The 13,712-nt window shown below is 38.5% G+C and overlaps 1 protein-coding gene across 1 annotated transcript in view; it reads left to right on the forward strand.

Annotated features, from left to right (window-relative positions):
- The window catches only part of LOC120737965 (protocadherin-15-like), a 230,699-nt gene that overhangs the window by 183,164 nt on the left and 33,823 nt on the right, over positions 1 to 13,712 (forward strand). The window contains exons 30-34 of the mRNA XM_040038931.1: positions 451 to 681; positions 1,661 to 1,749; positions 7,342 to 7,518; positions 9,591 to 9,809; positions 12,583 to 12,591. Of these exons, the coding sequence (XP_039894865.1) occupies positions 451 to 681; positions 1,661 to 1,749; positions 7,342 to 7,518; positions 9,591 to 9,809; positions 12,583 to 12,591 (725 nt within the window). The remainder of the gene's footprint in view (positions 1 to 450; positions 682 to 1,660; positions 1,750 to 7,341; positions 7,519 to 9,590; positions 9,810 to 12,582; positions 12,592 to 13,712) is intronic.

The raw sequence follows: 13,712 nt of genomic DNA on the forward strand, positions 1-13,712 counted from the left end.
GATCTGCTCAGATTTCAAAGGATTCTTTTTACCCTTCCTCTGATTCAGAATTATATCACATTAAAAAAATGAAAGAACTGAAAGCCTTTGAACAGGTTTTAAAATCCAGAAAAGCAAAAATAATATGTGACCTCATGATGAGTAAAAGCTGAGACACACTATCAGTCCTGCACTACTCAGTGTACATGACAGTGTCTTGTATAGTGTCAAACTCCTGGACTGACATGATGATGGTAAGGAGGCAAAGAGCAGACCAACAGCATTATAATAATTACAGCGTATGGAATTTGTTTTACAAAAAACCCCAAAAGACAACAGTGGCTTGATCATAGTGTTTGCGTGCATGATGATGATGACATTTCATAATGACAGTGATTATGGTAATGCTTGGCGGTGTAATTATGATCACAGTAATACCATCTAATGGTCCTTATTTTTCTTATTTTCCAGGCCCTGGACAAAGACACTGGTAACTACAGTTCTATAATATACCGTCTGATCGTCCCCCCTCCAGCTAGTAAAGACACTAAAGACACCAAAGATGGCTTTATCATTGAACCGTACAGTGGCGTTGTGAAGACGGCTATCATGTACCGCAATATGAGGAGGTCGTATTTTAAGTTTGAGGTGGTTGCTACAGACAACTATGGTCAAGGACACAGCAGCAAAGCAGACATAGTGGTATGTATAATTTATGTTTTTTTCACAGTGATTACATTTTAATGGCAGGTTTACGATTACTTTTTTTTAAGGCGTCCAACCTAAAATGAACTGGGTGACATGATTAGTGCAATGAGATTTTTATTGCTCTTAGGATAGTGTGAAGGAAGCTGCACTGAAAGGATAGTTTTGCAAGCTGCTAATGACTTCTTACTGGAACAAGTAAACACAGCAAAACGATGCCTGCAGGGAGAAATCGTCTTTGGTTAACTAAAGCTAATGAGAGAGAGTAGTTTGAACTCATTTTTCTAAAAAATATGACAAGAGTGAGAGTGCCCATTTCATAAGAAACCCTTATGAAATGTAGTACAAAAACATCACATATTAGTAAAAAAATGTTGCTCGTCTGAGTTCTTACTTGTTCGCACAAAGGTCCCACATAAGGCAAAAAAAATAACACATCCCACTTTAATCTCTGCATCTTGTGTCTACTAGTCTGACACCTGCCTTTAACCTAAAAAATTATAGTCTAAGGTTGCTCAGTTAACCACATCACTTCTAAAGAAGGCTTGATTTGTGAATAATTAATACATGTGACTAATTTACACCCAATATAGTCAAGTTAATTGCTTGCAGGTTCTGTAGTACCCTAGACAAAATAATGGCAAAGTACACTATTCAAATATGAACGTAGTCCAACCACCAACAAGCTATAAAAAAAATGTAATCAAACTGCTAAATTACATGTGCTCCACTGCTCCCTTACACTGCCACATACATCCTTTAGCAGGTAAGTGTAAAAACAAATTCAATTTGTGGCAAACCTGAAGCACATTTTGTGTGCTGTAGAAGGGAAATGTTATTCATTTGACTGCATTTACAAACATGTGGAAGTTCTGTCTGTTAAGATGCACCGAAATCAGAGCACAGGATGTTATTTTTGGTTTATTTTAAGTGCTTCAGCAGGTTTTTATCTCAGTTTTCCTCTCCTGTTGTGTAGGTGTCAGTCGTGAACCAGCTGGACATGCAGGTCGTTGTATCAAATGTCCCTCCTACGTACGTGGAGAAAAACAAAGAGAAGCTTCTGAGGTAACGTTTGATGCTTTTGACAATAGAGCAAAAAGCTTGGGTTTAACCATTTGTACATCCAACTTGATGAATGTAGTTTATCTAACAAAGAAAAAAATCTGTAGGAAGAGTTTTGGTGTTTGCAGAGGCAAACTTCTAATCCTCTCTGAAGCAGTGGATTTTAATAAACAGTCCTGCACTTAGATATATGAAGGTCAGGTGTTTTCTTTCCTGCTGAAATGTGTGGCATCAACACGCCAAGATTGAAAGAGCTCTATTTGAAATAAATAATTTCACTCTAAGAGAAATCATCCCTTATTTTAACCGACTGCCAGCAGGAGCCTCCTGGTAACTATTCCAGCTGTCAAAGGGCATGGCTGCACACCAGAAAGAGATCAATTTGACCTGTGTGTCAGGTGTGCCAGAAAAAGTCTTTGCTGTCCAAAAACCTTATTAAAGCAAAAGTACAGTTTTGCAAAGAACTTTTAGTCCTTTGGAAGAATCTTCTCTGGACGAAAAAAACATTAAACATAGCAGTGTTTGGCCAAAGAAGCAGTAAATTGTTCTAGTACATACCAAAGAAAGCTTTTTACAAAAAGAACTTCATATGTAAAGTATAGTAGTGGTGGAAGCCTTATAGCTTGTGTCCAAGTATAATAATGGGATGGCTTCGTCAAAGTCTACGTATGAATCCCAGAGGGATTGAGAGGGATGGGAATGGACTTCAGACAGGCAGTATATGCAGGAAAATCAAGTGTGCAAAAGGTTGTTTTTTATTTGCTAAAGAGAGAAATACTAGCTTGGTATGTTAACATACCTTTAGCCCTTTAGCAATATAGCTTGGTAATGGTATCTTGAGCGTCAAAACAGTAAGGGCTAATAGTTCTCTGAAGGTTCTCGGTCATCCAGGTCATCGTAGTCTAAGGACCTGGGAAAGAAAAGCATCTGGACTTTCCTTGAAGAAGTTTCACCTCTCATCCGAGAAGCTTCTTCATTTCTAAGAGAAAGCATCTGGACTTTCCTTGAAGACGCTTCACCTCTCATCGAGAAGCTTCTTCAGTTCTAAGAGAAAGCATCTGGGCTCGTGCAATTAGGTAGAGGATCAACAGGGGGTCCATGACTCTCTTGAGGACACTCCCAAAGGGCTTAAAACCTGGGACTCTCCACCAGTTAATCGTAGAACTGAAGAAGCTTCTCGGATGAGAGGTGAAGCGTCTTCAAGGAAACTGAAGTCCAGATGCTTTTCTTTCCAAGCTCCTTAGACAATAAAGGAGCTTGGAAAGAAAAGGGATATACTTTTTGACACCTTTTTCACTTGGTGCTTGGATAATGTGTTTTACTAGACTTGATAAGACAGATCAAAACTAGACTGCTGGTTACCTTAAAATACTTGCCTGCAGTGTCATCAAGTAGCAAGGTAACAAAAGTGAAAGACAAACCAAGCTCTGTGCAAGCAACAAGAAGAGAACTCTTGTAAAAGTTTTCAGACTAAGTGTACTTTTCAGCATTGAAATTAAGTTTTAGTCACAAATTGATTTATTTCGAGTTTGCACAGTTTGAAGTCCTTGTATTGATTTAGCGATGGTGTCTCCCCACAGGAGGGACTTAAACTCTAATTGTCGCATGGGGTTTTCAACAACAGTAGTTAAAGAGCAAAAACACTCTTGTCTTTAAAATTTAGACGTGCTCTTATAATGATTTCCGAAAATGTCCTTGTAAGAATAAGATCTCAAGTGTTTCATTAATTCATTCATTAATCTCTATAACAGGCACATGCAAACCACCACAGTTACAGAGTGCACAATGCCAATTGTTCGTTTTTAATTGACGTTAAGAGCTACTAGTTTTAATACAGTGCTGTGCAAAAGTCTTGAGCTCCCTTTCATTTCTTTGCAATACTAACAAGCTCAAAAGTGAATATTACCACTTTTATTCTTCAAAACAGCCTCAACTCTCCCTGAATTTTTTTCTAGTTTTTGTAAAATCTTTGCATAGTCTTCAGGAATAGTTCTCCAGGCTTCTTGAACAACATTCAGAGCTCTTCTTTGGATGTTGGCTGGTTTTTGTTGTGTTCTCTGCCAAGATGATCCTACACTGCATGAGGTTCAGGCTCTGGGGAGGCCAATCCATGACTGATAATGTTCCACTGTGTGTTTTTCTATCCAGGTATGCTTTTGCTACACCGGCAGTCTGCTTGGCATCAGTGGCATGCTGAAAAACAAAACCAATCCCACTCAGATACTTTTCAGATAGCACTGCATGGTGGATCATAATCTCCCAGTACATTTCTACATTCATAATCTCATCAGTTCTACCGCGTTTTACAAACTGTAGACAAATTGAGACACTCACCTCTCTCCTGACCTCCATAAATACTGATTGCAATTTCAGTTAAAAGTTCATCAGACCTGTTTCCACTGCTTTTCACTCCACTTCTTTTGTAATTTGTGTAATTTCTCCACTGAAACCATTTCTGATGAGTCTGACACAGGACAGCACACCTGTCCTGTGTCATGTTTGCTGAGTCTTTCCTGTTTTATTGACTGCCACATACAGTTCATCTGCTGTAGATACTTTTTTAGGCATGCCAGTTTTTCTTTTGTCATCCACTTGTCCAGGTTTCTTTCCTTTTTTTATGTCCTTGAATGATTCATAGGTCAGTTATTGCCTAACAAACAAACAAACGTAAAAGAACAATTTCTCTGAAAGTGGTCAGCCAGAAGAAGTGGGATGAAAATAACAGCCAGTATCCAAAGAAAAACTCTGAAAGCCTGGAGAACTATTGCTCAAGACCATTTTAAAAATTGAAAGAAAATCTGGTTACTTGGAAGCAAAATAGAAAGAAATGAGCGGTAACTAAAAACTTTTTCACAGTACTGAACAGCTTTTGTATTGTTTTCTCTTTTGTTGAGAGCAATTTTAAAGGGTATTTGAAAGCCTCTAACGGCAAACATTAGCTATTTTGTTACCTATGCTATCCGTCATCCCCTTTTTCTGCCTCCTACTCTCTCTACATTCTGTAAAATATCACTTGCTATATTCAAAGTACCTGACCTTATCCCCACATCAGTGGCAGCTGGAAAGTAAAACACTAAATGCATTTTCTTTTGCGTGACGACAGTCAAGCAAAACACAAAATGCATAAATCACTGCATGATATGATATTTTATATACACAGTCAACAGTGGGCCTTTCTGTGACACGTAGCAAATACTCTGCACAGCTGGTGCTGGACTGATGCTTTGTTTTGCCTCGCAAATACAGTATAATTTGTTAATGATGTTTTAAAGCACTTGTCATCTTTTCTGTCTGATTCACACCCACATGCACATGCAGACACACATGAGTTAGAGTTCCTGCTGTGAGCAGGTGTTTCTGGGGGGACAGAAATCAATACTGCTCAGCAGGAGTCTGCCTGGCTGACAGGATTTTTTAAAAATGTGCATGTGGTGGTGTGTGTGTATGTACAGGGAGTGCAGAATTATTAGGCAAGTTGTATTTTTGAGGAATAATTTTATTATTGAACAACAACCATGTTCTCAATGAACCCAAAAAACTCATTAATATCAAAGCTGAATGTTTTTGGAAGTAGTTTTTAGTTTGTTTTTAGTTTTAGCTATTTTAGGGGGATATCTGTGTGTGCAGGTGACTATTACTGTGCATAATTATTAGGCAACTTAACAAAAAACAAATATATACCCATTTCAATTATTTATTTTTACCAGTGAAACCAATATAACATCTCCACATTCACAAATATACATTTCTGACATTCAAAAACAAAACAAAAACAAATCAGCGACCAATATAGCCACCTTTCTTTGCAAGGACACTCAAAAGCCTGCCATCCATGGATTCTGTCAGTGTTTTGATCTGTTCACCATCAACATTGCGTGCAGCAGCAACCACAGCCTCCCAGACACTGTTCAGAGAGGTGTACTGTTTTCCCTCCTTGTAAATCTCACATTTGATGATGGACCACAGGTTCTCAATGGGGTTCAGATCAGGTGAACAAGGTGGCCATGTCATTAGTTTTTCTTCTTTTATACCCTTTCTTGCCAGCCAGGCTGTGGAGTACTTGGACGCGTGTGATGGAGCATTGTCCTGCATGAAAATCATGTTTTCCTTGAAGGATGCAGACTTCTTCCTGTACCACTGCTTGAAGAAGGTGTCTTCCAGAAACTGGCAGTAGGACTGGGAGTTGAGCTTGACTCCATCCTCAACCCGAAAAGGCCCCACAAGCTCATCTTTGATGATACCAGCCCAAACCAGTACTCCACCTCCACCTTGCTGGCGTCTGAGTCGGACTGGAGCTCTCTGCCCTTTACCAATCCAGCCACGGGCCCATCCATCTGGCCCATCAAGACTCACTCTCATTTCATCAGTCCATAAAACCTTAGAAAAACCAGTCTTGAGATATTTCTTGGCTCTGTTTTGCGTAACTATTTTTAAATCCCGGTAGCACTGCAACCACGTAAGCTAGCGCAAAAATTTTTTTTGCATATGAAACCGAAGGAGTTGTACTTACATCTTATGCCATCAGCTTGTCCTAGGTCACGGTTTCCTTCCACATAAAGCTTTGCAAAAACTGCATAAAAAGCGCTTGCAGGAACAAAAACATAATATTCCAGAAACACGCTTTGCCGATCCAATCAGCTGTTCATAACACTTCCTATGTTGGAATAGACGTCAGCGCGAACTTTTGCATTTCCGCCATTACCTGCGCGAAACCGGAAGTGACGTCATTTTCGCGGAAATGTAGTCTTTTTTACCATCAGGGCCTCAGGGCCTATACTGCTCTTTTTAAAAGTTATCTTTGACTTTATGACTTTCTGTGTCGTTTCTGGGATGCTTAGGACTCATATTGCACTGCTGGAAATAGTTTATTTTGATGCACATGCTGCTTTTTTGCAAATTTGCAGTATAATATTTATTTTCGTTTTTCCTGCAGTGTATAAAAATTGGTGTATTTCAAAAATAAAACTATGAAGACACTCAAAATAAATTTCCTGTGGTAGGAAACTATTTTGTGCAACTTTTTTGTATTTACAGTTTTGAGGGATAAGCCTCTTAAATTTCTCTAACTACAAATATATGTTAAAAAAGCAAAAACAATTTTCAATTTTTTTGTAGTTTATTGCACTTTTTTGCAATTTGTGTAATTACTATGCACTTAATGAATACATATTATTAAAATCTGGGCTATAATGGTTGTATTGATGTATAGCAACTTGAAATGCTCCCAAAAATGGCTCCACAGCATGTAAAAATATAATATAAGCTCTGGCGGACTTGGTTCTATGGTAGGTCTTAAAGGGTTAATTGGTAGTAGGCTTTCCAGCCTATACAGCTTGGAATAAGACAACATGCATGAAGAGGATGATGTGGACAAAATACTCATTCGCCTAATAATTCTGCACTCCCTGTATGTGTGATGTGGTGTGTTTGGAGTCTGACGGCTTTGTCTGTCCATATATATGAGAACTTGTTTGGATCTAAGAAACAGTATTTTTCTCTACATTAATGTGTGTATGTGGATGTCATGCTGGGAATACTGAAGAGGTTATAATGCTTTGATGCTGTATATCAAAATCCAATCTTTTCAATCCTCAGCATTTTGGAACGCTATGTCCAGGAACAGATACCAGGAGCAAAGGTTGTCGTGGAAACCATCGGGCCTCACCGCCATGGGGATGGGATGGAGCAGGAAGACTACACCAAGTCAGACCTTATGATTTATGCCATCGACCCACTGACCAATAGAGCTGTATCAAGGCAGGAGCTCTACAAGTAAGAACTTTACCAACAAGCTAGCTTTATATGTAGAAAAGAACAGAAACTAATCTACGTGGCTTTGCGATTAAAACTGGGTTAGGCTACATCCTATAGTTGTGTTGTACATGTACAATAACAATAAAGGGCTATTCTATGCAGTCATGGTAAAAAGTAAGTTTTTACATATCAGGACATAATCATTTATTTGATTACTTGATATGCAAATTGTCATGACCATTGATCAGCAACCACTGGTCAAAGACCATCAATCAATGGCCATGAGTACCAGTCACAGAGAGTTGGGGAATGTCTGCAATCACAGCATTGTAAGATGGTGACAGATGTACCCTTAGGCGCTAAACCCCCCTAATTTGGGGTTTGAAAGCCACAGAGACGCAGTGTTGAGAGAAAATGCATCTAAATGGTTCTGATACTCCTGACACATTTGGGACCACTAAGGGTTTTTTCTTAGGCAGCAGTTGTCACTTGGATGAATGATGAAACATTTCTCCCACTGAAAATGCTACATCCAGATGAACAGAATCAGCTTTTTGGGATTCAACTGTCAGAGTGATGGCCTCACTTTTGACTGTAGAATACTTATAAAAGCATGTACAGTATACAGAGCAGTTCATGGTCAACTCAGTGACTACAAGAGGCCCAAATCCTGTGGCTGAAAAAGAAGCCCACATCATCATACCTGCATCACTGTTCTTGACAGTCAGCATGTGCTTCAGTTTCTACCCAATATAACGCTCTGCATTTTGACCAGATATCTGCACTATGATCTTGTTTGTCCAAAGGCCATTCCTCCAGATGTCTTGTGGTTTCCTCAGATTCAACCTAAACTGTTCGACTATATCCCGTTTTAGAGAGAAGATGCTTTCTTTGACAATCCTTACAAACAGGCCATATCCCTTTAGTCTTTTTCTAATTGCACTGTCTTGTATTTTAACATTTAACTTGCTAACTGAGGCTTGTAAAGTCTGAGATGTAGCTCTTGGGTTTTTCAAAATTTCTGACCTTGGGTTGAATTTGCAGGTAAGATTGGCAACTGCCTTGAATGTTTTTCACTTATAAATAACATTTCTTACTGTAGAATGATGGACAATTTGATGGGCATTCAAATTGTTTGGAAATCACTTTATAACCCTTTTTCAGATTGATGGGCAACAACAATTGCTTTTTTGATGTCAGTAACACTCAGCTGAATGCTTCAGAGCAGCAAACTGCCAAAACCTCTCCTTTTATAGAGGTGCTCACGCTGGCTGATGATCTGTTAATCAAGTTGCATTTTATTAACACCAGCTGGCTGCTACCCTTTAATTCCTGTGGAAGCAGTAAGGGTGTGTTTTGGCCTAGTATTTGTTAAATAAATAATGAATTTGTGTAATATTTCATGTGTTGTTGTTCTCCTGGGTTTTTATTTACCAGATTTTAAGACCTGTTAAGGACCCAAACATTTCTATTATATTCTAATTCATAAAATATTTAAGTGTAAAAGGGTATTGTTTCCTTTTATGTGACTGTATGTTTAAAGAATATATACTGATCATTTAGTTGATGATAATTCAAGTCTGAGGGGGAACTCAGGTCTGTCACCTTTTCTTGGCTCTATTTTAGGCTTCAGATAATCTAGCCCATGACATGGGTCTTAAGCCTTTTTAGACAGGATCAGGTGAGTAGCTTAAAGGGCAAGTAAGAGTGGTCTCAGTGGCCTGTTGGGTTGAGAAGAGGGCCTTTTACCCAGGAGTGCCAGGTCTGAATCTGTAGACTGCATCAAAAAGATGATATGTAGTTTCAAATAACTGGGAAGGCCAAATTGCTCAGCTAGAGGTTTCACAAACCAGTGGATGATGTCCCATTGGCTACAACTGTCTTTTATATAAAGGTGTGGAAGGGTTTTGCTTCAGGTTATATGTGTGTGATGGGAGTTGCAGAGAACAGAGAAGTGAAAACAAGAGAAAGACTGTTAACCTTGAATTTCTTGTTTTTATGCTATTTCTGTTTTGCGTACTTTGAGCCTTTACATGAGATATGCAAAAGATATGCGTGTTCTCAGTTACACTGTGTGTCTTTTATCCAAGGTTTCTTGATGGTAAACTTTTGGACATCAATAAAGAGTTTCAGCCCTTTCTCCCTCCTGGTGGCCGGATTTTGGAAATCCGAACTCCTGAAGTGGTTACCAGTGTAAAGAAAGCTGTGCAGACTGTAGGCTACACAGAGGGGGCGCTGTTGGCTCTGGCTGTCATTATCATTATCTGTTGCGTACCCGCCATACTGATTGTCATAATCACCTACAAACAGTAAGTACGATTTATATATTCTACAGATGCTTTATGTGATGAGATTGTGTTTAAAGAATAAGGCTGATAATACTCTGCATATTTCCTATTGTCAACAAATGAATGACAGACCAAAATTTACCAAAAGCAAACTAGTCCCGCAAATAGTTAAATAAGTAGCCAAAGCTATTAAAATAGAGCTCATTACTTCCCTTTGTGGCTCAAAAAACATTGAAAATCTGTAATATGGGCATGCTGCACTAAGTGACCGTGTTCCTTCATTATAATCAACCTGAGCACTGTTGTTCATTTTGAGTCAATGTGCCCCTGGCATATTGAGCCACAGCTAAAAGTGTTCCAAACTAGATGCATCATTAATTTAATGCCTGAATAACATTTGATATAAACAAAAACATCCATCCACTTTAGAAAATAACTGAGTGTTTTTTTAAATACATTCAGAATATTTTTTTTATTTATTAGGAACAAACTGTTTTACAGCTAAAAAAGCTGTTTGGGCAGGAAGGTCGTATGAAGAACCACCTTATCCATGTTTTTATTGTTAGTTTTGTTTTTTTTTGGGGGGGTTTTCACTTGATTGGGATTCAGTTTTAGTTCCTTGGTGAAAATGTGTATTAGTCAAGTATGAATCATTTGATTAAAATGTTTACACAATAGGAATCTGTTAAGTCAGCTGTAGAGTGTTGTGCAACAGTCTTGAACCACCCCTCATTTCTTTACTTTTTGCTTCCAAGCAGCCAGACTTTCTAGTTATTGTTAAAGTGGTCTTGGGAAATAGTTCTCTTGGCTTTCTGAAGTTTTTCCTTGGCTTTTTAACTCATTTGCAGTTCAGTTTCTGTACATTTTTAGAAAACTAATTATAGAACAAAGAAGACCTAAAGAAGATAAACAGTATCTAAAAAGCCAAGTCTTTGTGAAATATAAAAATCCCCAAAAGTCCAGACACAGGACCTGATAGATCAGTTGGTCCATCATCACCCGAAATCCATCAGAAATTATCTCAAGGAAGGGAAACAGTGAGAAAAAGTCCATAAGAACTGGACTGAAACTCAATAATAACAGGTCTTATAGAGTGATAAATCCAAATTTGAAGTTTTTCTTTTGTTACCAGTGTCTACAGTCTAAAGAGGGACTGTAAAACACAGCTGAGGCTCTATCATGGTCTGTATTTCAGTAAGTGGTTGTGACGTTGGACCCGTTACACATGTACAGAACACGGACGTGATGACAGCACTTCTTTATTTACTCGTTTGGTTTTACTGTGATTTTGTGTACTGGGACACAGACACTCCCGCTCCGCTGTCACGTCCGCTCTCCTCTCTCTCCAACTGTCACTGTAAACATATAAAGAGTCACAATCACGTTCACATCCCAGCACACCTGTTCACCCCGCCCCTGCGCCGCCCCGGGAGCTCACTGCGTCACCCCTCCGCTGCAGCCGGCCAGAAACCACACCCATGCCACAGTGGTATTGAAGAGCTTGTCAAAACTGATGGGCATGAGCTGTATTTTGGATGACAATGATCTCAAAACCACTATTAGTGCAGTAAAAGCATACCTGAATAGAAAAATCATACAGTGAGGGACTATCAGTCGTGCATTGGCTTTCCCAGAGCCCAGATCTCAACATTACTGAAGCAGTGTGGGGTCATCTTGACAGAACAGCTTCAAGAAGCCTGGAGAACTATTCCTGAAGACTACTTAAAGAAATTACAAGAAAGCTAGATGAGAGAGTTCAGACTGTGCTGAAGAATAAAAGTGGTCTTATCCAATAGTCACTAACAAGCTTATTAGAATTGTAAAGAAATGAGAGGTAACTCTATTTAAACTATTGGTTCAATTAAAAACACTTAAGAGAATTCAAGCTGCGTTGAAGAATACCAGATATTGATTTTTAAGCTTGTTAGAGTTGTACAAACCCTGCCTTTGTCTTATATACTGTATATATAGATATTCATATATAGGCACATGTTAAAATAAATAAATTACTGCATCGATTTCCCTTTTTTTTTTTAGCAAAATATCAACAAATGAGGAGTGGTTCAAAGTCTTTTGAAGCTCTTTGTAATGCATGTCTGATGCTGACATTTTCACTTCAAGCACAATTATGTCAGTGGCTGGAAAACGTGTGCATGAAGTTAAATCATCAGCATAAATTTGGCTCAACAGTTTTATAATGCATGCATTTAGGTGCTCAAAACTAATCAGTATGAACGGAGGATTTGACTTCTAGTGTAGCAAAGATAACAAGCCATATAGAAGACTTATCAATTTCTTTCAAGAGCATGTAGGCAGTCAAGCAGAACTGACAGTCGCTCTTTTTCCACTGTTTATCATCACCTGGGCCAGTCAGTTCCCCAGACTATTCAGCATGGCAGACTGCCCCCAGAGTGCCAATTCTAATAGTTTGTTTAGCTAACCACAGTGAAAGGCTATTAATTTTATCCATCTCCCAAACACGCGTGAACCATTTCACACATACACACACATCTGAATTAAATCAGTGCATTTTGGAAAGAGCCTTTTATCCTGCTGAGAAACAGAGACAAATAACAGACAACAAGAGGGAATATGAAGACAGAAAAAACATAAAAGCAATCATCAGCATGATAATCACTAGTATCTTTTGCTAAATTACTTTAATGAAGACCAATTGTCCAACTTCGCTTGTAAATTGCAGTAAGTAAACTTGGCTAACAAGAAGAACTGTGATTAATGGCTCAAATAATAACTAATCTTTCTCTCTCTCATCTGCCGCATCTGTCGCCACCAGATTCAAAGAGTGAGTACCGCTTTTATTTTCCCAAGATAAAATATTAATGTCATGGCTGTCTTAAACACCTTTCACTTTGATTAATCTGTTGACTTTCATTGTACAATAAGATGGATGAGATCAGAAAGAGCTATGAAACGGAGAGGACAGCAGACTATCAAACAAATGAATCCTGAAGAACATGGAGCATAAATGTCCAGAGCAGATGCTTTTATTAGAGTGTGTGTGTGTGTGTGTGTTTTCATTTGTGCGTCAAGTAGTAGTGCATATCAGGATTATGTAGAGTGGATAACAGTAGCACTCCTACGTTTTTATTTGAAGTGAGGATATAAAACTTTAAGCAGTCATTTCAACATATTGTTGCAGCGTCTGATGTTAGCAAACATTTACTGCATTATGCTGTGTGATTCGTATTACTCAGTCAGTGTACTTACTTTGAGTTCTCACTACTCGCGTCTGCATTCCCCCGTGTTTTATGATGCCATGCATTAAAACTTGAGTAGTTTGGGACTTTAACATGCTGCACCTCAACAAGAAATAGAGGTTTGTTGTTACTGGGTGGAGAAACTAAACTACCCTGCCACAAAAAGCACTTGCAGACTCCTATTTCTTTGGACATTTTCACTGTGGCATTGTTGCAGTAACCTTATTTCCATCCAGAGTTTGCAATAAGAAGCTATTTACTGCATTAATTAAGATTAAATATTATATTGCAAGCCAACACTTATTAATCACTGTTGTAATTATCCAACAGAAGGCTCTTACCTATTTGCTTATTTATCCAGGTGGTGATTTTTTATTGTTTTTTAGCCTGGCAGTGCATTATAAGAGTGCTACAGTATCTGCAAGACTGAATCTGAAAATACTACAATAGCAGTATGCTCCGATACAGTGTTACACAACTGTCTTTTGCATTTGTGGTTTGTTTTTTTTAGCATTTTGTTATGCTGATATTTCCTAATTGCAGCCAAGGCTTATATATTCTTAGACAGATCGCTGCAGGGAAATCTTAAGGGATCACCAGTGTCATGACAGTGCATCCTCATGGAAAATGTAAATACGAGGCCAGAAATGTCAGCCTCACTGTGGTAGTAATGAAAAGGTCAGAGGTTACCACATTCAGACATCTT

Source organism: Simochromis diagramma, unplaced genomic scaffold, assembly GCF_900408965.1.
Source record: "Simochromis diagramma unplaced genomic scaffold, fSimDia1.1 OVJJ01000402.1, whole genome shotgun sequence".
Taxonomy (NCBI): Eukaryota; Metazoa; Chordata; class Actinopteri; order Cichliformes; family Cichlidae; genus Simochromis; species Simochromis diagramma.